Genomic DNA, 22,643 nt, shown 5'->3' on the forward strand with positions numbered 1-22,643 from the left:
TTGTGACTGGTGGCAGATATTTTTTTCTATCTTTATTAAACAGTCACAACCCAACAAAAGGCCTCCAAAGCCCTGGGTCAGTGTTTGCACGTTTCTTTCGTCCTTTTTTGTTTTTCTAATCTAGATGTCTATCAAATTCAGCCACGCTTAGCTGCAGTCCTTTGTTCAGTATCTCACAGCCAGTGCACTGAAATTCTCTATGCTTACAGTCCCAATAGCACAGATTTTTAGTAAACAAAATTGGCTTGTCCATTTAAAAGAATATTTCTTAGATAAGATCTATTTCATATCAGTAAGTTTGGGAACAGATCCTGATTTTTGACTCTTTGGTTAAAGTTACAGGTTCAGACTTCTTTTCTGTTTGAGACATTTGTTTTACCACCCATTTCCTGGTGAAAATTGATGATTTATGGAAAAATTGGTTTTGATCCTATGAGCTTTAGAGGCTGATCAGTCTTTGGTAACCGTAGTTACATCAGGTCACATCAGCAACAGGAAAACAGCTTGTGTGTATGTGAAGGTAGTAATTCTGTCCCTTAAGTAAATCTGCAGAAGTTTTACAGAAGTTAAAATGTATCTTTGCTGAATGTGGTTGAGGCTTTTGATTTCAGCATCTTTTATTGCTCTGAAGAAAAATACTGTGGAGAACATCTAGGAGAAAGCCATCTGGGTCATTGTAGGAGAGTGTTCATTGAGAGTACTGTTGTGCATGCATAGCAGTGAATGGGCTGGTTTGGCTAAATACATTTCCTTAAAGCTTCATTCTTCGGGTTGAGACCAAGGAGGGGACTGGGCACAGGTCATTATTATATTGAAGAAATGTGCAAACAGAGGCTCGAGTTCTGTGTAGCGCAGTCAAGAGTTGACAGACTTGCCCACTGCTGGTGGGACCCATTCAGCCAGTGTTAGAGAGGACTACCCTGACGGCTCAGGCATGTGGTGAAGTTACCACAGGAAAAAAAGTCTTTGCCTATCAGATGATCTTTGCTGACTGTGCGTGTGCCTGCTTTTTGCTCTTGGCAAAAGCCTGTTTGTTGAGCATACAGTTAGCTTGATTTGCTTCATATGTACAAGGGATTAAGAACATGCATGCAGATTTTTACAGCAAGTTAGCTGTCATTACGTGTCTTATTGTTGTACCTGAAAAGTGCTTTTAGCTGTCTTTTTTTTTTTTTTTTTTCCAATGAACTAACACATAAGCGAGATGTGCTGGCACATGACTAGTTTTGTCTTAAATGCTTTGCAATAGAAATGGCTTGCTATTGCCTGGAACTTTGTCTTACTATTCATTCATTTCAGACTGTGGTTTTCCCATTTTCCCAAATGTATTTTGCAAAACGACTTATTTTAATACTAAAATTCTGTTTATTTTATGCTGTCCCAAATGTTAAGCTTCTGATGTGCTGCAGCTTTTTGACAACTAGCAACTGCCCAGTAGAGGTTGCCAAGAGGAAAAGCTGGGGGTTTTGGCAGCTGGGTGGGAACAGATGACAATGTTGGAATAGATGGGCAAGAGTATTGAGTTTTGTTGTTGTTCAGGAAGTAATGAAGGCTTTTGGCAGTGGGAAGAAGATGCATCTTTCAAACCTTGTTTTAGGGCTAAGAACAAAAATAGCATGGCATTTCAAGGAAGGCAGGTGAGCTTTAAATCCCTTACTCCTCTTAACTTAGGGCTACTTGCAATGCAAGTACCACTGTAGCTCAAAGCTTTTGCTTTCTGCTGAAGAGTGAAATACTGACACCAGGCACTGGACCTGGTGCCACTGTTTGCTCTGAGCTTGTGTGAACTGCAGAGACACTGACCTTAGAATTAGTTTGGGTTACCTTCAGGTTGAGGTGCTTTCTCTTCCTTTACAGTCTTGAGACTTTCACAGTTATTTGAAGGTAGAGATGAGGCCTCTTTACATGCCAGTGGAAAGCAGTATGGTCATGGTGGAGGTTGGCATTTGACCTTCATTATTGCATGTATAATTCTGCTTTGCTCACATAAATTATGCTGCAAAGAGAATCCTTTCAAGTCTTGTAAACAGAGCTAGTAGAGCAGACCTGCTTGTCAACCATGTTCAACATTTTCATTCTCTGTCACAGCCTGATCTAAGTATCCAACTTCATAATTAGGTTTTGGATAACTTCCAGGATCAGTGCTTGATGTCCAATTATATCTGCAGTAAAATGGCACTTAGAAGTAACTAGCACTTCCAGATAAGAACTTCCCATGATCTGCGAGAAAAATTCAAAATCAAGATGTTATAAAATATTTCAGCATCAATAAGGCAGAGGAACCCAGGGAACATGTTGATGAAGTGTCTCCCTGACTTTCTGTCCTCAGATCATTGTGTTAGGCTTTCTTTTGGCTTGGCAGAACTGGACTGTACTGTTGCCACATTTTCCTGTCTTTAGCTGTGCAAAATGCCCAAGAGTTTGAGTGCTGTAAGGACTTCAGCATAGTCAGGTGCTTCTGACATGACCTGTGGTTTCTCAAGAGCATGTACATATGGGTCAAATTCTGATACTCCATATGGCTGCCAGTTGAGACCAGTGCTGTGCAATTCACTGGAGCAAGTTTAGATTTATACCCTGGGAACTGAGAGTTCATCTTGAGTCATCAGTTGGAATTAGGTTTTCTAGAACTGTCTGTACCTGAACCCAGATGCCAAACTTTATGTCCCTGCAGAGGCCCCTGGCCTGCGGGCATGTCATTCCCTACACTGCCTTAAGCCTTGACACTTTGATGACAGTGGCGGTCCCAGCTAGAGCTCCGTCTCCATCATATTTGGATTTTGAATGTTCTGAGTTGCATTTTAACCTGCACAGCCGACAAGCACTCTAAAATTTAGGTTGTCTGAACCAAACAGTCTATCTGCAAATCAGGAAGGGATTGGAAAGTCCGCTGTTGTTGCAGCTAGTAGCAAAACTGTCTTGATTTCTGCTGGCTGAAAATTAGGTGACTGCTAATCTCTGCTGAAAATGATACACATGTATTGCATTTCTACCAGCACACACTGGGTTTCTCTTGTGTTGTATTTCATAGTGGTGAGCATTCTTAATGTGTTTGGTAAATAGTCTTTACTTTGAGTTGATCAGCTTTGGAATACAGGTAGTTTAGTGGCCCTACCTTTCTGAATTGGTAGATGTACTGAACGCTGAATTTTCCTGGATCAATGCTACTGCAAACTCTGAAAGGACTAACAAGAAGTAGGTCCTTACCAGGCATAGGACAGCACTACACTGGTTGTCTTTTACTGTCTGAAGGATCTAGTGCTGCTTGTGGAAGTGTGGAGTTTACATGTATTCTGCTGCTACATGTGTCCCAGAGGACTGAGATGATAGTATAATGTGGGGAACAAAGAGATGTTACAAGTTACCAGTGTGTAGCAGGAAACGCACATTTCTTGCAGGTTATGGCGATGTGCCTCTGCTGGAAAAGCAAACCTTTTTGCATTTGTGTAAACTGAAAAATTGTTTGTTGGGATTGTCCACGTGCCAGACTGCCATCCTTTCCTGCAAGTACCTCGGGTCTCGCAAAATCACACTGTGTAATTTGTCAGGCATGAATCAACATCTTTTAACTGGCTAAACTGAGGAGCAAGGTGCAAGGAGAATGACCCTCCTTAATAAGGGCAGATGGGTTGAAGTAGTGGGTCACTTTTTATCCCTGGCCTGCAAAACTGGCTTGACAGCAAACAGCAGGCTTACAGATCTTTTTCTTCTATTCCTGAAGGGAGTCATCTTCCTCTTCACATTGCAATTTCTGTTGTGTTTATTGCTCTAAGTCCTACAGGCACTGGTTAAGAAAGCTGAATGCCCACTAAGTTGCCTGCAGTCTAGCAGACAAAGGGTAGTCAGACTTAGTGTCACATGTGACATGTATTACATCCATTACACAAAGCTCCCCATCTCTTGCACGTGTGGTTAAGGAGAAACTGGACATCCAACAGAACTATGACAACAGCATGCCAAGAGCAGGTCACTCCTGTTTAGGTATCCTTGGACCAGTTTCCTACCAGGCTGGTATTGGAAGTAGGAGATCTACAGGGGTTCACCATCATCTGAATCCAGCAGTTTGGGTTCATATCTCTGTTCATAACGTCCAGGGTTCATAGCATCCTGTTGCTAACACACATAAACACAAAATGTAGCTTTCTGGCAAAGAACTTTGTGGGAAGGGAGACCAAAGAACCTTCCTGCCCCTCCTGATGGTCCACTGGGCTGGAGTGGAGACCTTGGTGGTGTCAGCCTGACTGGTTTCTCCAGGTCAGACCTGAAGACGAGGGATTTGGCTTAGTTGCCTTGCCAGGGTGATTTGGGCACTCCCTGGGTGATTTGGGCCAGGAAGGTCGCATGAGGTACTTGGCAGAAGCTGGGAAGTGCATATGGGGAAAGATGCTTTGTTTCTGCCATCAATTGCCTGCTCTGGCAAATGCAGCAGCAGGTAGGGCCCTGGTGGGGGGTTAAAGAAGGGCTGTGGCTGTAACCCCTCACTGGGCTTTGTCTGCCATGCAGATTAGGTGAAGGGCTTTTCTGGCTCTGTTGCTAGGCTCTTCCCCCCTATTGACTTGGTAGAGAGGCTGAGGGGGGGGAGCAGGAGGGAAAGACTGCATTATATTGTTTCTTTGAGTTTCCCCCCCCCTCTATGGGGAGATGGGCTTGATCCACTGGTTTTGGATTTTAGAGGCAGAAGGCAAGACATGACCAGCTGGTGTCTTGAAATGGCACAGGTGCAATGGCTGCGGGAGGGGGGAGCCAGGAATAATTACAGGTTTCTGAAGCATCAGGCTTTGCTGAAAAGGGCTCATCGACAAACTGCTCTTTATGGAAAATTAATGGTGAAGCTGGAAGAAACTGTCAGGCCCACTATTGTTGTCATGCGGTAGTGATGCCTTAAAGGAGCAGTACCTCCTGCTTGCCTCCCCTCCATGGGCAGCCTGCAGCCAGCGCACAGTTTTCTGATCCCACAGCAATTGAAATTTCATGTCACTGTCATCAGATTTAATAGCCTTGAGTCCCTGTCTTCCCCCCTCCCCTTTTCCACCCCCAGTTTGTGATTATGCTTGCTCTTTCCTTTGGAAGCCTTTTATTTATTAGGCCCCTGAACCTGTTTCTGCCTCACTGGGTGAAGGCTAAGTGGGCCAAGCAGCCCAAATTACATGTTTGGGCAATTCAAAAGCATTGCCTTTCCTGGTGGTGGGGGTTGTTCCTGAAAGACTGTGGGACTCATTGGAAAGCTGCTCCCAAAACCTGTTAGGATTCATCTGGGGAGAGATCAGATCCTCAGCTAAAGTCATTCCTCATGATCCCAGAAATGTACTTTAAAAAGAAAATGGAAAGGTTGCTTAAGGCATGTACAAACTGGTAAGTGTCCCACCTCCGGGCCTGTGTGCAGACACATTGTACACACAGTGTCATGCCTCTGAAAATAACCTACGCGCTAAAGTATAGCGCATCTCACTTGGATATGTTGCTGTTCTATTTCTTTTTGTCCAAGTCCATCTCTACAGCTCAGGTCTACAATCAGCTGCTATTTTAACAAGAAACAACAGATAACTGGCAAATTCTGTTGTGAACTCTGAAAGTCATCCCACCACATAATATCTGCAACCAGCAGTGCTGCTTCCTGAGTACACTGAAAGTAATAATCTTAAATTATCTGACAGCTCATAGCTGTGAGTGGGGTCTTTTTACACTGGTGTTGATGGGACCTTTGTACCCAGGAGGCAGGAGTCTCTGTCTCCTTCAGCCATATAAAGCTTTTGTCTCTTGATCAGATGCTGGACTCTCAAGGTGGGAAGTAGTTGGGTCGCCAGCCCCCATAGGCTGAAATTTTTTGCCTAAAATCACTTTCTTTATATTTCTAGAAGTGTTCTCTGAGGAGTAGTTCTTAGAAGTTTCTAAAAAGTATTGGCTAGAATGTCTCTTTCTTCAAGTCCTCTGAAATCACAGTGGTGATATTAAACCAGCTGGCCTTTCAGGAAGCAAGAAATGAAAGATAGCACTAATAAACTCCATTAAAAGCTCCTGAAACTACAGCAAACGGTTTTCTATAAACAGTAAAAGTTTATAATGTTAGTTATGGAGAACACTGGGGAGTGTGATAGTGCCTGGAGACTTTACTGGGGCTAGCTAGGGGCACCTCATAATAAGGTACATTCAAGTTAGGCTTACCCCATCCTTGTGCTGGTAGTCACTGCAGTGGAAATGCAGGACCATGTGGCAGCCTCCTTGACTGCAACTTCACCTACTTTTTAATAAGATGCATGTGTGTGTTTGTATGCAAGTCTGGTGTCCTGTACGCAGTGAGCCCCATTTAACCAGGTGTACCAAAAACCCTCTAAGACTGACAGTAGGTCCCTTTTTGGTGTCAGATCTTTCCTTGTCTCAGGCCCTTTAAAACAAGCTGTGGTGTCACTGGAAGTTTTTCTCTGTCTCCCATCTTAAAATGCTACACTTCACGCTTCAGGATTTTGATAGTTTAGGAACAGACTGGGCCCCTGCCAACTGTGCTGAGTTAAATTTGGAGTGAAAGTTAATGTTTGTGAAGGAAGAGGAAGCAGTTCTTTGGAGAGGTGACTTTGTTTGTATGTGGCCAGGTGATGCAGCCTTTAGGATAGTTTCATATGGAAGTGACTGTTGGCCAGATTACACTTAAAACTTGGAAGGGCCTGATATCCATGGGACAATGTACAGACTTTTCACTACAGAAAATGTAGTGGATGCTTTCTGGTTGTTGTATCTTCACTCCTACTATAACATCTGCTATTGTACGTGGATATTCTCATAGTCTATTTTGCATCAAACAAGTGCCAAATCCTTATGTCTCCCTCACGAGAAGGTGCTGGTGTGCATGAGTGCTCTCTCTGAATGACTCTGGACCACATTGTTCTTTGGCCCTAGGTGGGAGCTGTGCTGTAACCTCTCTCTAACGTGGTTTCTATCCCTTCCCTCTCCCTTCCCCTCCTGCAGACGTGCCTGGAGTTGGAGCGATACCTTCAGACTGAACCACGGAAGATCTCTGAGACCTTTGGTGAGGATTTGGACTGTTTCCTTCATGCCGCCTCAGCCCCAGATGCAGAGGACAATATCCGACGGCTGGACCCCATCCTTTTACCTGTGGAGACGAGTACATGTGACAAAAGCACTAACGTGGACATTATCCTCTCACGGGACAAGCTGCTCTCTGAGACGTGCCTCAGTTTGCAATCCACCAGCTCTTCCACAGAAGGCTACACAGCCGTCAACCAGGCCCAGCTCAATGCAGTAACCTCATTAACACCCCCTTCCTCCCCAGAGCTCAGCCGCCACCTTGTAAAAACCTCACAGACTCTCTCAGCGGTGGATGGCACAGTGACGTTGAAACTGGTGGCCAAGAAAACTTCACTCAGCTCTGTGAAAGTGGGTGTAGTGACAGCGACCGCAGGGGCAATAAAAACTGGGCAAAGTGACAGTGAGCACGTTGGTACAGGGGCAGAAGCATCCCCAGAAAACAAGAAGAGGGTTCATCGCTGTCAGTTTAATGGGTGCCGGAAGGTTTATACAAAGAGCTCCCACTTAAAGGCTCACCAGAGGACTCATACAGGTACTTATGTAGGATTCTTCTCTCATCTTGTCCTACTGCCACCTAACTGTAACCATGTCCTTTCATTCTCATTTAGAAAGGAAGAAAAAAAGAATCTCTTCTGAAAGTCCAGGCTTTTATCTATGAAACAGGGCAGTGGGATAATATGGTAGGCCAGCAAACGTACCTGTTACTCAGAAGGACTGAGGAGTTCAATGTCTACCATTAACCTCTTGTGATTTCATTGTCTTGTGGGGCTTGATGCAGAGTCATTTTAGGATAGCTAAGGGATGTAGATGTTCATGTTAAAACTGTGGGCTTGCCAGTTTGGGTTTTTGGCACTCATTTCCCTAAGACAACTTCAAAAATGTTAATTTTAGTCAAGTGTTAATTGCTTCAACTGGAGAATAGTGTGGGCAGGTTTTGTTGCCTTTTTTTGTGGGGGAGAGAGAAAAACGTACTTAAGATCTGAGATACGCAGTTTAGGATTAATGTGTGCATGAGAGAGTATGTGCATAGATGCAGACGTGTAGGTGTGGAGATGCACATACCCTTGAAATACTCATGATCTTGGGCTTCTCTGGTGGTAAGATACAGTGAGAAGAGGTGAAAGAATGACATGGACTTTGAATGGAATAATGTAGGTGGGGAGGGAATAGAATGTATGAAAAGATGTCAGGCTGCTATTTTGGATAATATTTACTAATGTTGCATATAAGCTCCACTGTGTAAGCTTCTTGAAGCACGCTGAATTGGCTTAGGTTTGCCTGTTCAGGATCCCCACTCTTCTGTCATTTCTTCATAGTCTCCAGTAGCTTTTCGGCTCCTATTCATTGGCAGTAATAGCTGTGCAGTTCGTGTGTGTTGCGGCTTTGTTCTAAGCTTCACATGTGATGAGAGATGATAAATTCCCATTAGCACTGTCTTATCTTGTGATTATTCTTGTTTCCAGAGGGGTTGCTGTAATCAGTTTTCCCAATTTTACTGTAAAATGTGTGGTCTCTTACGATAACTGCACATTTAATTCACAGCCTTATCATTCAGGCAGACTCCTAGAAGCAAGGTTGTTCTTGCAAGGTAGAAAATAACATGTTGGACCAGTGCAGTAAATCAAACAAATATGTGGGTTGTTAAGAGAGCTGCATCCATCAAATACTAGGCAGTCCTGTAAAAGTTACAGAGTCTGAAGTGTAAATCATATTAAGACATAAAAAGCATTGGTTTTGATCTTTTTATATGGGCTTTCTAGTGCTTTTACTGGGGATAGCCACCTTGCCAGGAGTGACCTCACTTGTGATTCAGTGATTTGAAAGCCAGTGAAAGTAGTGCAGACATTTTAAAATCTGCAGCAGCATGGTTAGGGGGCTCCTCATAGCACCAGTGCTGCTGTGAGGTTGGTCCCTACCAATGCTGTCAGGGGGGATGTCCCAGCAAAGGCCTTCCAGCAGGCAGCAAGGCTCCCATGAAGGCACAAATTTATAGAGTGTGAGATAGATCTGTTCGGATAAGGGCTCGAGCTGTGAGTGCTGGGTCTTACACAGCTGTTCCTGAAGTTTGTCAGAAATGTGACATGCTCACCTGGGAAGGGTGAACTTGTGGAGTTTTTCTGGCTTTGTCACCAGTAGGTGTGGATGGGGACAAGGAGCCCTGAGAGAGCACTTGGGAAAACCACTACTCTTTCAACACTGCCATCCTTTGGAGTCAAAATTTTGCAAATTTTTCCATGCTTTTGAGCTCAGCTTTAGGTCTGGTTTAATTTTTTGTGAAATCTTATGTTTTATAGTTAATCCATGATGAGAAACATTTCTCACTGGCCCTGTGATACTTCTTTTGAATAGCCTTAGACTGTATATTGTGCCATTGACATGTATGTGTCTGCCCATCCACAGCAGTGCTCAATGTGGTGAGAAAGGCAAATCCACTTTTGCTCTCAGGTGGGGAGACTGTAGTTGCCCACACCTTCCACTTCCAGAACCACAGCTAGTGGGGTCAGCTACCTGTCTGATCTTGCCAGTTAAACCATGTAGACAAAGCATGGTTTCATTAGGTTTCATGGTTAAAGCATGTGTAGACAGCATGGTTTCATTTTGTGATGAGGACTGGATGCAGCCTTGTTTTTAAAATCCATCTCTGATGCAGAACCTGGGAGCAGGTAGGCACCTGGCTCCCATGTATCTCTGTGGAGCAAAACATCTAAGTACCTTTGAACATTTACATCTTGGGAGCAATCTAGGTGAATCAAGGGGAAGGGTGGGATAGGTTGGACTAACTGGCTTATTTGAGTCCAGAGCACAAAGTTATTCTGACTCCTTCATCCTGCTTAAGTGCTCTGTTCCCTTAAAAAAAAACCTGACTGTTGGATGCCTTAAATCAGAGCTGGTGCAATCACGACGTTAAATCTGTTCATGTTGACCTCTGCAGTGGGGTCCCCCCGCAGGGACCTCCTGCCTCTGGTAAAAGAGAGGGATAGAGAGGAATAGCTAAGGAAATTCAGGACTGAATTATAAATGACAGGTCTGCCTCCTTTCCCATGCACTCCTTCAGGGCTAGGGACAAGAAGCCCTTTTCTCTGTTGGTGCTTTGTTTTTTTCCTGGCTGAGCTGAGTGTGCTATGGGTTGCAAATGCACCCAGCAGTGCCAATGGCTAGTAGCCACTTGGCTTAGTCAGTGGCTGAGCCAGAGGGTCTGAAATGATTGCGAGATATTTTCCTTTGGCTGGTAGTTTGTTAGTATGTCATGCAAGAGCAGTCTGCCAGTGTGGGCTCTGTGTAAAAGGGTGTGAGTGCCCTGACAGACAAAGAGCTCTCAGTGTGGAGTTCGCAGGCAGGGAGGCAGATACGGGCTGGTCACCCAACTTGCACGTGCAAAGACCACTTGCTGGATCAAAGAGATTTACTGCAGTGCATGAAAACAAGAAAACCATGGGCTGGGTAGCTGGGGGACAGAAGGTGGCGGAAGGAGGTTGCATTCCTTCCTCTTGTATGTAAGGCTGACCAGACAGATGCTGGCTGGTGTTCCTCACTGCTGCGTGATGAGCCAGGCTGGGCTGGAGGCAGTACAGACTGATAGCAGCTTGCTAGATCAGAGACAATCTCTTAGGGCTTTACTTCACTGGGAGCCCAGAGGCAGTCAGACCTCACATTGCACTTGGTGCATCCCTCACATTCCTCTTCCACATCTCATCTGTAGGAGAATCAAGATAGCACTGTAAGGCCCATGGATGGTTGAACTGGTTATGAAACCACCTTCTGGATGACCTTTGGAGAGGGAAAAACAACCATCTGTGTGCAAGAGAATTTAATCTGGAAGGGAAAGGGAAAAACATTGTCTGGATGGAAAGGGAAATGAAAATATTTGACTGAATTCAAAGTAAGCTGGGGAATCTAAAGCGAAGAACATGTGAAGGAGCTCAGAGCAGTGGCGGGACGGACTGTCAGCCACAAAGGAGCCCCTCAGGGGAGGAACGGTGACTGGGACTGTAAGCAGGAGGAAAAGGTGAGCTGTAGATTTGGAAAGACCATACTGAGATTGTGAGGGTGAGGTAAAAACATCTGAAGAAGGAGCAACCAGGACTGGCATGGTAATCCAACCCTAGCACATTCTCTAACAGTTATTTGTGGAGCAGACATCAGTGCAAACAATGACATTTGTCTCTTTTGAGAGACAAATTTTGGTCCAGCCTTCACACATGCATGGAGACGAATTGCTAATGTAATGGGGAGTGGAGAGGAAAGGAATTCGAATGAGCCCAAACCCATGTACAGTCATCAGCACTTCCTAAATTAGAAAACAGGATATTGCTGGCCAGTGTCTGGACTAAGGGGGATGTGGCCTCTGACCTGTGGGAAGATTAGTCATGAGATGTGGCTGTGCTCCCAGATCAAAGACCTCTGGAGGAGATTTTGATCTCCTGACAGAACTGTATCAGCCTTCCTTGCAGTAATGTACAGAAGGTATGACATGGTGTGGTGGTTTCAGGCCAGAGATAAAGCATCAGGTATAAACTGACCAGGAAATCCTTAAGATTCAGGATAGTGATGAAAAATGACCTTTAGGGGTTCTTCAGGGTTTTGCATTTTATGTGTATCAGAAGGTTTTGGTTTTTTTTTTTTTATCCATCTAAAACCAGGTTCTGTTACAACCTAAGCCCAAGTCTGAGAAGCAGAAGTTGGGCACCTCACATCTATATTTAGGTTCCTAAAGCCTAAACAATTGGGAAATACCCATGTAAATAGATGCTATGAGCCTACATGCAATCTTAAGATAGCATTTATCTAAGTGGAGTTTGTTTCACATTGTCAGGACATCTTATTTTAAATTATATAGTTCTTAGATCTAAAGTGCTGGGTGAGAGTAACTAAAACAAACAAATCCACCCTGCAGGAAAACAAATTACTACATTTGCAAGAACAAGAGAAGAGACACAAGAGATTAGAAAGAGCATTAATGAACAGGAAGGTTTTTGAGATGGGATTTGAAACAGCAGAGAAGAGCTTTCCCAAAGTGCTGGAGAAAGAAAAGGATACATCCAGAATTTGGAAATGATTGGAAAAGACCAAATTGAGAGTAGACTGGGTGATAGATACAGAGGATTAATACAAAGTAAAGGAGTAATAGAGAAAATAAAGATTATCTGTGTCAGTGATACCACATGAATGAGAAGCTGCATTGCTGTAGCACTCGTGAACAGAAAGCTAATGAAGAGAAAGAAGAAGCAAATAGCCAAGCACAGCACCAATTCTGCAGGATGCAAGGTTCCGAATAATGACTTAAAGAAAAGCATTTGGGAGAACAGTATAGCACAGGAGAAATGAAAGCCATTTATGTGATGTACAGAGACTCACCACTTTGTATTGAGTCGCCAGCTCTGTGTGCAGCACTGCAACTCAGCAAGGGGACATGGGGGGGCATGCAGGGACACAGAGGATGCTAAAGGTCCCATGGCAACAGCTGAAGCAATAGATGAATGTGCTATTTGAAAGAAGAGCCAAGGAAGTGAGGGAGGAGGGGGCTGTGAAGAAGACCTTCATTCATGGCTGAATTTGTTTTGGGAGGCAGTTGCATTGCCAGATTGGAAAGATGTGTTTTATTGTGGGGTTGGATGTTTTTTGAAGTTTCTTAGGGTATAAACCTAACAAGAGTTTATCAAAGCGGATTCAAATAAGCCCAACCTGATCATGATATCTTTCAAAACCTCTGGTTTTGAAGCCTCTTAGCCATTGGCAAGTTTGGAGTGGAGTGTTGTGATTTCACTGTGAAGGCCAGAGCTTCACTTCATTACTACAGAGAGAGCTTAGGCTGAGGAAGGAGTTTTGTGAACCTCCCAGGCAGCAGGACGATGGGCCTGGCCAAAAGCAGCCCTTGACATCTAGAACACCCGTGGCGTTCATCCATTGCTTAGTTGCCAATACCCGAATTCTTAGTCCCATGTTTCTGCTCCATCATTTGCCAAATCAATAGGACAGAACAGGGTTTTGTTTGGGTTTGAAAACAGGTATTGTCTGTTTATTTGCCGTGTGAGATGATTTTTGGCACAAGGGAGACCTAGAAAGTGATGTTTGCTGTCTGTTCAGCAGCTGCAGGAGGGAGTGTGTAGGCACCTCTAAATGTTACGGCAGATTGCCTCAGCGAGACACGGCATGGAGAAGCCGTTTCTAGTTTGTCATCTAATGTTTTCTTTATATCCATCCACCCATGAGCCCCCATGAGACACGTGGCAAGGGGGTGAATGGTAGGCATCACAAAGAAAGACTGGAAGAAAAAGCCCTTTGTCTTCTGCTGATTTCCCTTTGTGTTGCTGCTGCCCCACACTGGGTACAAATAGCAAGTTAATGGTGATAAGCTATCATTTTCTTGTCCCATTTGTCCAAAGCACTGGCATTTCTGATTTGAGGTCACAGGAGGCCTGAATCAGAGATGTGTGCTCAGAGATGCTGTTTTAGGTTAAGGTGGGCTTACTGGATAAGGGCCTGAGCAGGCTGGGAGAGCTGAATTTCTCTGGGCAAGAAAAGCCAAGTGTGCTTCCTCTCATCTCAAATGCAGGTTAGGCTCTTTTGAAGTTAGGTATGGCCATGTGAGTCTGGGTCGCGTCTGGACAAGCAGCCAGCAGCCTGGATGGACCTCTCTGTGCTGGACAGAAAACTTGCGTCTAACACTACTCTTAAAAGCCAGTTGGTTACAACATGTCAAGCAGCAAATGGTAATGTGCTGCGGTAGACTGAAATGAATGAGAGACAAGGATGTCAGGTCAGGGCAATTTGAACGACTAGTGCAGCCATTTCTGAAAGGGGAGGATGAAATACTGTGTGGGATCTACTTTATTCACAGGTCTCTCAAAGTAACCAAAACCTTTGTGTCACTGCGGAGCCAGCATCTTTCCATTGGTCAGCTTTAAACACGATAAGAAGCCTTAATAAAAGTTAAAAGACAGTTTGCAATCCCAGCAGTCCCCATTCGCAGATAGGAACCCAGATGTTGGATTGGGCAGATTTGCTCCTGAAGGTGTCTGGTCTTCAAAACCCAGGACTGAAAACTGGGGCTGCAAAAGCTGAATGCTGAAAAAAACCCACTTGCAGGCGTGCTAGCTAAGATAATAATGACAAGCATGTGTTTCAAGATAAAAGCTGATCCCCAGCTGAGTTCTGACAGAAAGGTGTCCTCACTGTATGGCAATGCACATTCAAAGGATTAGCAGGGATTTATTCCTTCCTCCTGTACATCTGGACTTGTGCCACCGATAGAGAGAACTTAATAGATTAGTTGGACAATTTTGCAATGTCATTCTAGTTTTTTATGATGACCATAAATGTTCATTAGTGCACTAGATGCTTGTATTAGTTCTTGGAAATGAATGTTATAAAAATAAAGGCATGCACATCTGCGTATGCTTTGTTCAATATGTAACTGCAAGGAACTGTATTATGGTTAATTTTGCATAAACTTCCATTTGGATGTCTTCTTGTTGGTCACCTCTAACTTTGCAAAGCTTTTCCTTCTTCAGAGTGAAATTTTCCACATTTGGTCTTTTTCCAGTATGGTTACTGTTTGTTATTTTAGAAGTTGGAGGAAAAATACTTGGATTTTAGGAGAATGTGGCATGTGTGTTGGGGAGGGGCAGGGAGAAAAAAGCTGTCCTTAGTGTAACAAGCTTAACTAAAAACTTGGCCTATGTAGTGGAAAATAGTCCTTAAGTAGAACACTTCTATCTATGAATATCTGGGTAAAAATTAATTTGAATGGACTAAGCTCTGATTTGTTGTAAATTGACTTTCGTATGAGTGTCATACATGTCATAAAATTTTATCATTAATTCTTTGTAAAAGCCACAGAATCCCAAAGGTAATTATTTTTCCTGGGCTTTGTTTGGCTTTGAATGTGTGTTAGTGTCCTAGTTTCAGCTGGGTTAGAGTTAATTTTCTTCTTAATAGCTGGTACAGTGTTGGGTTTTGGCCTTAGTCTGAAAACAATGCTGATAATGCACTGATGTTTTAGTTGTTGCTAAGTAGTGCTTACCCTGATCAAGGACTTTTCAGTCTCTCATGCTCTGCCAGTGAGGAGGAACACAAGAAGCTGGGAGGGAGTAGAGCCAGGACAGCTGACCCAAAATAGCCAAAGGGATGTTCCATACCACAGAGCATCATGCCCATTATATAAACTGGGGGAGCTGGCCAGGAGGCACCAATGGCTGCTCAGGGACTGGCTGGACATTGGTCAGTGGGTGGTGAGCAGTTGTACTGTGCATCAGTTGATTTTCTTGGGTTTTATTTCTTTCTCTCTCCCCTTTCAATTACTATTATTGTTGTTGTTGTTATATTTTACTTCAGTTACTAAACTATTCTTATCTCAGCCCACGGGTTTTACCTTTTCCTGGTTCTCCTCCCCATCCCACTGGGACTGGGGGAGTGACCTGGGCTGAGTGGTACTTAGTTTGCTGCCTGAAGTTAAACCACAACAATTAGGTAATGTGTTTCATGCAGTGTCACCCAGCAATGAAATGTCATACTACATTTGTGTCCTTCTTTAGTTACATTCATGTGGCAGCATGAATGACCGGGGTGGTTTCCAGCTGGGTGCTTGTACCTCCCTTAGAGCAAAGGATAGGTTGTCATTTGTGCCTTTTCCAAAATCCAGGTGAGGAAACTTCCTAGCCAGTAAAATTAATTATCTTTACTCACTGCCTTGTGCTCCTGAGACCAGGCTGCTTGATTCACCAAGGTTTGTCCAGCAGTGTTGGCAAGACTTCTTCACTGAGGGTGAAGATGCAAGGAGCTCCTGCACTGCTGAGCTCAACCTGCCACCTCCAGCCCCAGCACAGGAGAAAGCATGCGGGACAATGGGATCTCCCTCAGAAACATCACATGCCTGCCCTCATGTAGGTAGCCCTGCCCTCACACCAGGGCAGCCTTCACTTGGAGAACCTGCCGGTGTAGTTTTTAAACCCAAGCACATGATTTCCCTTTCACCTTCACCCTCAAATCAAATCCAGTATCTGAATGAATGGAAGCATCCTCAGTCTTCTTTCATTCTTCTTTCTTTTGTTGACAAAACTGGGAAACAGAAAGGAATGTATGTTCTTTTCCCTTTCTTTCTTTCTTTCTCCATACATGTGTATGGAAATGTATGTTCTTTGTGTTTTATTCCTGTGCTGTCTTTGCCAGTCTGCATCATATTTTTTGGTCATCTCTGTCTGAGTTTTAAGTAGCAAAAGGGGGACAATGAAGTGACAGATAAATGGTGAAAAACATCAGCACTGTTGTAGCTTGAATAAGCAAAATCCCACATTCATTAGCAAAAATATGGAGCCAAACTATTTAAAACGTTAGGATTTGGAAAAGGGGGTGTCTATTCCTCTTATTTTATTTTCATTGCTCCCAGTTCTCAGTAGATGTGTCTTGTATTTTGCCTGGAATATTTGCCTTCATATTTTGCCTGGAATTTCTCAGAAACTCTTGGTTTCCAACACGCACATCTTCGATACACTGCTTCAGATTATGTAAATACACCCTGTGTCCCATGAAGGGCTGTATTCATTGTCCGCCCTCTGGGATAACATACAAAAAACAAAGGGAAAAATACATCTCGGGGTTCTGGAAAAATCTGACCCAGTGAACTGCTGATCTTTTTTACCTTTTTCATCTCTTCCTTCTGCTGCCGCTACCTTGCCTTGCATCTTGGAGCTCTCAGAGCTCCACTGAATTTGAAACTAAAAGCCCTTATTAGAGGAGATTTTTTTTAAAGTTCTTGCTGCTCCTCTGGGGACTGAAGTAATGGCAGCTTGAAGCAGCAGAGAATGTGTAATTAGGGCAAACAGCAATGCCTTGCATGGTGGGGAGAAACAGGAGGAGAGGAGGAGAAGCACGCAACAGCCCGGCGTGCACAGGCTGTTACTAGGAGACCCAGGCACGAAATGCATGAGATGCAGGGTGCTAATGGGCCAGCCCGCTGCCTGGGTACCAGCCGGACCTGCTGCACAGCTGCTTCTGCCCTCCCGTTGCCAAGCAACTCCATCCTTTTTTTTTTCCTTCGCTTTCTCCCTTTTCTCCTTTTCAATTTTCCTGTCCCCTTCCCTCCCTTATTCCGGAGGCTTAATTGGGTAGTGCTGCCGGTGCTACTCTGGCTGCCCACCTGGGCCTGCCCCTCTGCTGCTGTCCCCAGGGCTCGGCACTGGGGGAGGATGTGCTGGCAATCAATGGGGCACAAGTACAGGTTGTGCACCCGGGCTGGTGCCAGCCCCCGGCTCCACTCTCTGACAGCCGGGAGCATCTTCCAGAGAGAAGGGGTTTGAAAAGGGAACGGTATTCCTAAGGCTTTATCATTCTTGATGACCCAAGGAGATAGAGCGTGGCATTCTACCCCACATTCAGTGCTCAGCACTATGGCAGCGGGCATTCGTTAAATGTGTCCTCTTAGGTGGAGTAGAAAATGGAACGTTCCCATTTCTTTGAATGTTGCTCCATGCTTTGCTTTCCTCTGCTCTTTGTCTAGGCAGGTGGGCTTTGTGGTTGTGTGTTAGGTGCTTGTGTGTGTATAAAACATAATGCTGCAAAAATTCATTTCTTTTTGTTTCCTGAATGGCTACGTGCCGAAGACTGCTGCTGGCTCCATAGACAAGCTTTGGCAAAGCCCTTAGGGGCTAATCCAGAGCTTAGAAGTTTGTAGAAAGACTGACTGGACATTGCATCTGGTTCTTAACCTCTTTTCCCTGATCTCTAATATAGACATGATCAGAGCTATCTCTCTATAAGGGCACTGCTGATCTTTTTGGATGAAAGGAGCTGTACATTGTTCCCGGAAATGTACTGCTTTTGCACTTGATCATCCCTGCCCATCTAAAAATAGGCACAACCTTCTCATATTGTGTGTTTCACAATCCTGTCACATTCCTCTTCTGCCCCATCCTGTCTCCTGCCAGCTTTTCTCTTGTGCTTTGTCACCCTTTCAAAGGCTTTTCCATCTTTCCAGCAGGTGGCAAAACTGTGAATAAAATGCCTTCTCTTTTTCCTTCTTCTTCTTTTTTCTTTTTTTGGGTAGAAAGCATTGCTGAGCCACTTAAGCACTGACCACTGCCCCCCTTTGCACTCCTTTGTAATAATAAAAATAATAGTTAGGCTTTCCATTCTCCAACAAAAATCAATTAGGAGTATATTGAGGAATGAAAGGCTCTGGAAAGTATCTGAAATTGATTTTTGTAATTAGTTTTACTGGTTGATGGGTTGCACGCACATACGCTTAGATGTTAGCATTGATCTCTGGAGGATGTGTGTATTAAATAGCCTGGTCTTCCTTTTTGCTAAAGAAATGAACTTATTAATCTTAAAAGAGGGGATGTTGTGCGGCGAGCAACAGCTGCTCAACTAGGTTTTCAGTAGGCTCACCAGCAGAGCAGCTGCCTGAACCATATGATGGTAACTTGCTGTATCTAGTGTGAAAATGGGGATATTTAACAAGCAGCAACTTTTGGGCTGCTTCTCTTCCTGTGTCTCATCTCTGACAAAGTGCATGTATGTAATGAGGGAGGACAGGCACGGGTGTTAAGGAGACCTGTCTGGTTAGATTTCATTTTCCCAGGAATCACTAAAACTGAGTGCCCTTCTGCACCATGCTTCTATTAAATACCTGAAGGTCCTTGCCATAGGAAGAGAGGAGTGACCAGTAACGTTTTCTGTTATGCCATGTGCTGTGTGCTGATGTTCAGCTAATTAGAAGAATTATGGCTCAGCTTCATTGGTATGCCATGTATGTAGCTTATAAAGCTCCCAGGGACCCTTGGAGATGAAGAGTGCTACATAAATATAAAATATTGCTAATGTGATGTTCCACATTAGGCATCCCATTGTGCTGTGGCAGACTTCAGTAATAAACTGCAAAGCAAATATGACTGCCTGCCTGGCGTGGCGCTTCTCTGCAAGGCGGTCTGGGGGGCTGCTTCCCACTGGGGTCTGCACCGGCATGTCTGAGCACCAACGGCATCCCCACGACTATTGGCCTCTGAAGGAGGCCTTGGGTTGTTGGTTTGTCACTGCATCGGCGTAGTCATGAGACCAGGAAGAACAGGTCCCAAAAGGATTTCTCAGAAAGGGTGGCAAGAAAAGCTATTAAAGCATTCTCTTAAAAAGCCAGTGGTACTATTTGATTCTTCACACATTTCTTTGCATGGCTCAGGCCCCCGGATCTTCCTCATGGGAAAGATCCAGGCGAGAAATCTTGCGTGTAATTCCTCCTTCAGTTGTAATTTGCAGTTTGTGTGGTGCTCCAGGAACACCAGTACTGGAACAAGCATAGCTGAAGCTGTCTTTCAGTACGTATTTTTGGACATCGAGGCTCTTAGAACTAGTTTCCTTTTGAGCAGGTTTTAAATCACAGTTTTTTAAAAGGAAGGAAATGTTTTGTGTTTTTTTTCATAAGACTTTTTTTCATGCTGAAACTGTATGTAAATAATTTGTGATAGATTAGAGCACATGGTGATTTTCAAGGGGGTGTTTCTGTTGTTTTCTTAAGGACACTTTTGCATGCTGGTTTTGTGTAGTTGCGTAGCATGATATTAAGGAGCTCTTAAAACATACTACAACAAATAACTTACTTGAATGGCCTTCAAAACATGCATCGGTTTCTTTTGGTTAAATTAGTCATATTGGCAAAACAAGTCCCGTGACTGCACCACATTTTAGCATGGAGAAATACCAGCAAGGATTTTGACTGTGATTCTTCTCTGAAGTTCACGGCAGGACTGGGGGCTAAAACTACTTGCTTGTTTTAGTAACTGTGCTGTAATCAATGTATGCTTGTGGTGTGGTATTTAAGGTGGTGGGCAGGGGAGGGATATGAAACAGATACTGATGGATGACATGGTTTAGTGTGAGATGTCCTTGCCCATGGCAGGGGGGTTGGAAATAGACGATCTTAAAGTTCTTTCCGACCCTAGGTATTATACAATTATATGATAAGTGTGATATCTTTGTTTACTTCTAATTGTGTGAACGTACAGGCTGAAACTTAAGCCTTAATGGGCATTTTTCCCGTGACTTTGATGGAGCCAAGATTCCACCCCACAGTGTTGCCAGCTCTTTGATCTTACTGTGCACATCTTGAGGGTCGTCTCCTTAAAATCCTCACTCTTGAAATCCAGGGAATAGAGAACAAACTCCTGTCCCTGTATTTTGTAATACGTGTTTCTAGCCTGCAGAGCTGCGAAGGGAAGTTTAAAATCATGGCCCTAGGTTATCTACAAAGCAGATGGCAAACAATCTCTAAATATTATCATTTCCTTCTTTAAAATCTCATTATTTCTTTGGGAGACTGGACCCGTGATGTTTCAACCCTTAGGGTTGGCAGTAAACAATGCAGGTATAATATGCTCAGTGTCCATTGTGTGTTGTGGTTTTGTGATTGTGACGGTGGCCTCAGCTGACCTGGGTTATGTACCTCTGTGTCCTGTAACTTAAGGGGTCTATTAACCACTCTGTGTTGAAATAGCCAGTGTGAGGTGTCCGTAGCAAACGTTGCCTTATACAAAAGAAATAGCCCTTGAACCTAGAGGGTGTCTATGGGATGTAGGTGGCAAGGGTAGGGGATCTCTGGATTTTGAGAAGAGACAACATCCCCACTGCTGTGTTTTGTGAGGGAATATTTATTACAAGGGCTTGTGTAAGGTTTGCAGATTAAGTGTGTGTTGAAGAGAAAACATGATGTTCTCTGGCTTGTGCCTGGAAAGTAAAGATACAGCTGCCTGCAAGCGAGCTGCTTGCCTAGCCCATTATACCATCAGAGGAGGAAATTCGCCTCTGATTCCAGTCTGACTGGGGACTGATGTGTCACACTCTGCACATGCCTTTGCCTCTCCATTAAGTTGAGAAAGAGCCATAGGTGGTTATTTCAGATGATTGTTTCTGATACCTGAAGTTCCATGAGATGAAACTCACCAAAACTGCCGGAGGCTGGAAAATGGAAGTAGAAGTCCCAAGGACCAGTGTGGTGTCTTCATCAGAGAACCAGCCTAGCTCTATCGGTCATGTTTTGCTGGGGACCTGGTGTGTGTTTACCATGGTAGTGTTGCTGGGATTGTGTGCTTGGCTCTTTCATATTTTCAAATTATAAACTTCTGGCTTTCAAGAGAAAGCTATACCAATCATTTGTTTATTTTGTAACTAGATGCCTAACATTTAGAGTCCTGCACTTGTCTTAGTCTCCAAAGAAATAGTGACCTGATTCCAGGGCTGCCAAAGTCTGATGGATTTTTGTTATGACTCATAAATTCTAGCTTCACCATTGTATGCTTCCAGTAAATTTGCAGAGATCTTTGTTCTTCAGTTACCAGATTGGACCAGGCTGGATGAAATAAAGAGAATGGAGGGCCAGACTGTACTGGGGTGTGCTTTGGAGGTATTTCTAGGAGGTGAGCTAGGTTGTGTGCCGCAGAATATATGGACCCAGTCAGAGATCAGTATGATCAGACAAAAGCCATTTATTACAAAGCCTTAACTCCTTATATACTATTTCTTACATGCACTTACAGTAATCTGGCATATTATGATTGGATACATGTCTTGAAGACCCTTAGTGACTAATACATAATTGGTTAAGCACAGGTGTGAGGACTTGACCTCAAAAGCTTGCCAACAGTCCACAGTTCTCATTAACTCGGTGAATTCCAGCTTCTTCTTATCTTGCTTGCTTGAGCTTCCTCGGGCCTCTCATGGCCTTGTTGTATCTTTCAGGATTATTCAGAGTTTATGTACCAGTTATCCATTCTCCCGTGAGAGTACTGCCTTCACAGTTGTGTGAGGTGCCATAAGCAGAAGGGCAATGGAGAGCCTATTCCCCAACCATCCCAGTCTCAGGGTATGAAATTACACTTCAGGAAGAGCATTAAATGGGCTACGTGCCACAGGGTAGTCACCACAGTGAAGAAAGGCTGCTTCTCTTGGATCCAGTCATGATGGACTAAAGCTGTAAAACGTATCTGAAGGGCTAATAGCATTCCTGTACCACTAACTTTTCTGATTGTGAAGTCCTTCTGGAAAAGTAGGTTTTAGCACAGCACTCGTGCTTGCAGGCATGTGCCGGCTGCTTCTGGGTATCTTCATCAGGCCACTAAGGTTGTATCTAGTAAGTGTTTTCTGGTGATAAAGCATCCCCTCTTGAGGTGAGCCTTCCAGTTGCTCCCATTCACTGGTTCATCCTGGCTGGAGCACAAATGTGGTTTTGGATGGCCTGTCCAGGAGGTGCTCTGCAAGCGCACAACTGGCACGCTTCACCTACAGACAGGCCACAGGACCAGGCTGCAGCTAGCCAGAAATGACACCCTTTATATGCACATGGTCTGCATGTCGGGTCCTGTGTACCCACTGCTTCACTGCACAGCTCACCTGTGCTGTGCTGCGCTGCACTGCTCTCTGATGCGCACTGCCCAAGGGAACTGGAATGTGATCAGTAAGCTTGAAATCACCAGGTAGCGGTCTCCCCCTCCCTGGGAAAAGCTTAGAGAAAGCTGAAAGCTCTGGGTTGTTTCTAGAACATTTTCCATGAGCAAGTGGTGTATTGTTTTCAGACTAGTACTCATCTTAGAAAACTGCATAATTCACTGCTTGAACAT

At 44.2% G+C, this 22,643-nt stretch overlaps 1 protein-coding gene across 3 annotated transcripts in view; it reads left to right on the top strand.

Annotated features, from left to right (window-relative positions):
* Positions 1–22,643, top strand: part of KLF7 (KLF transcription factor 7) — a 64,684-nt gene that overhangs the window by 23,280 nt on the left and 18,761 nt on the right. For 2 of the 3 annotated variants that reach the window (XR_009968904.1, XM_062640681.1), the window contains exon 2: positions 6,961–7,573. Coding sequence is in view for 2 of the 3 variants with exons in the window: in XM_062640681.1 (XP_062496665.1) it covers positions 6,961–7,573 (613 nt within the window). In the remaining variant the exon portion in view is untranslated. The remainder of the gene's footprint in view (positions 1–6,960; positions 7,574–22,643) is intronic. The other variant, XM_062640682.1, reaches the window with a different exon arrangement.

Source organism: Pezoporus occidentalis, unplaced genomic scaffold (genome assembly GCF_034315485.1).
Source record: "Pezoporus occidentalis ecotype Australia unplaced genomic scaffold, CSIRO_AGI_Poc_V1 ctg66, whole genome shotgun sequence".
Lineage (NCBI taxonomy): Eukaryota > Metazoa > Chordata > Aves > Psittaciformes > Psittacidae > Pezoporus > Pezoporus occidentalis.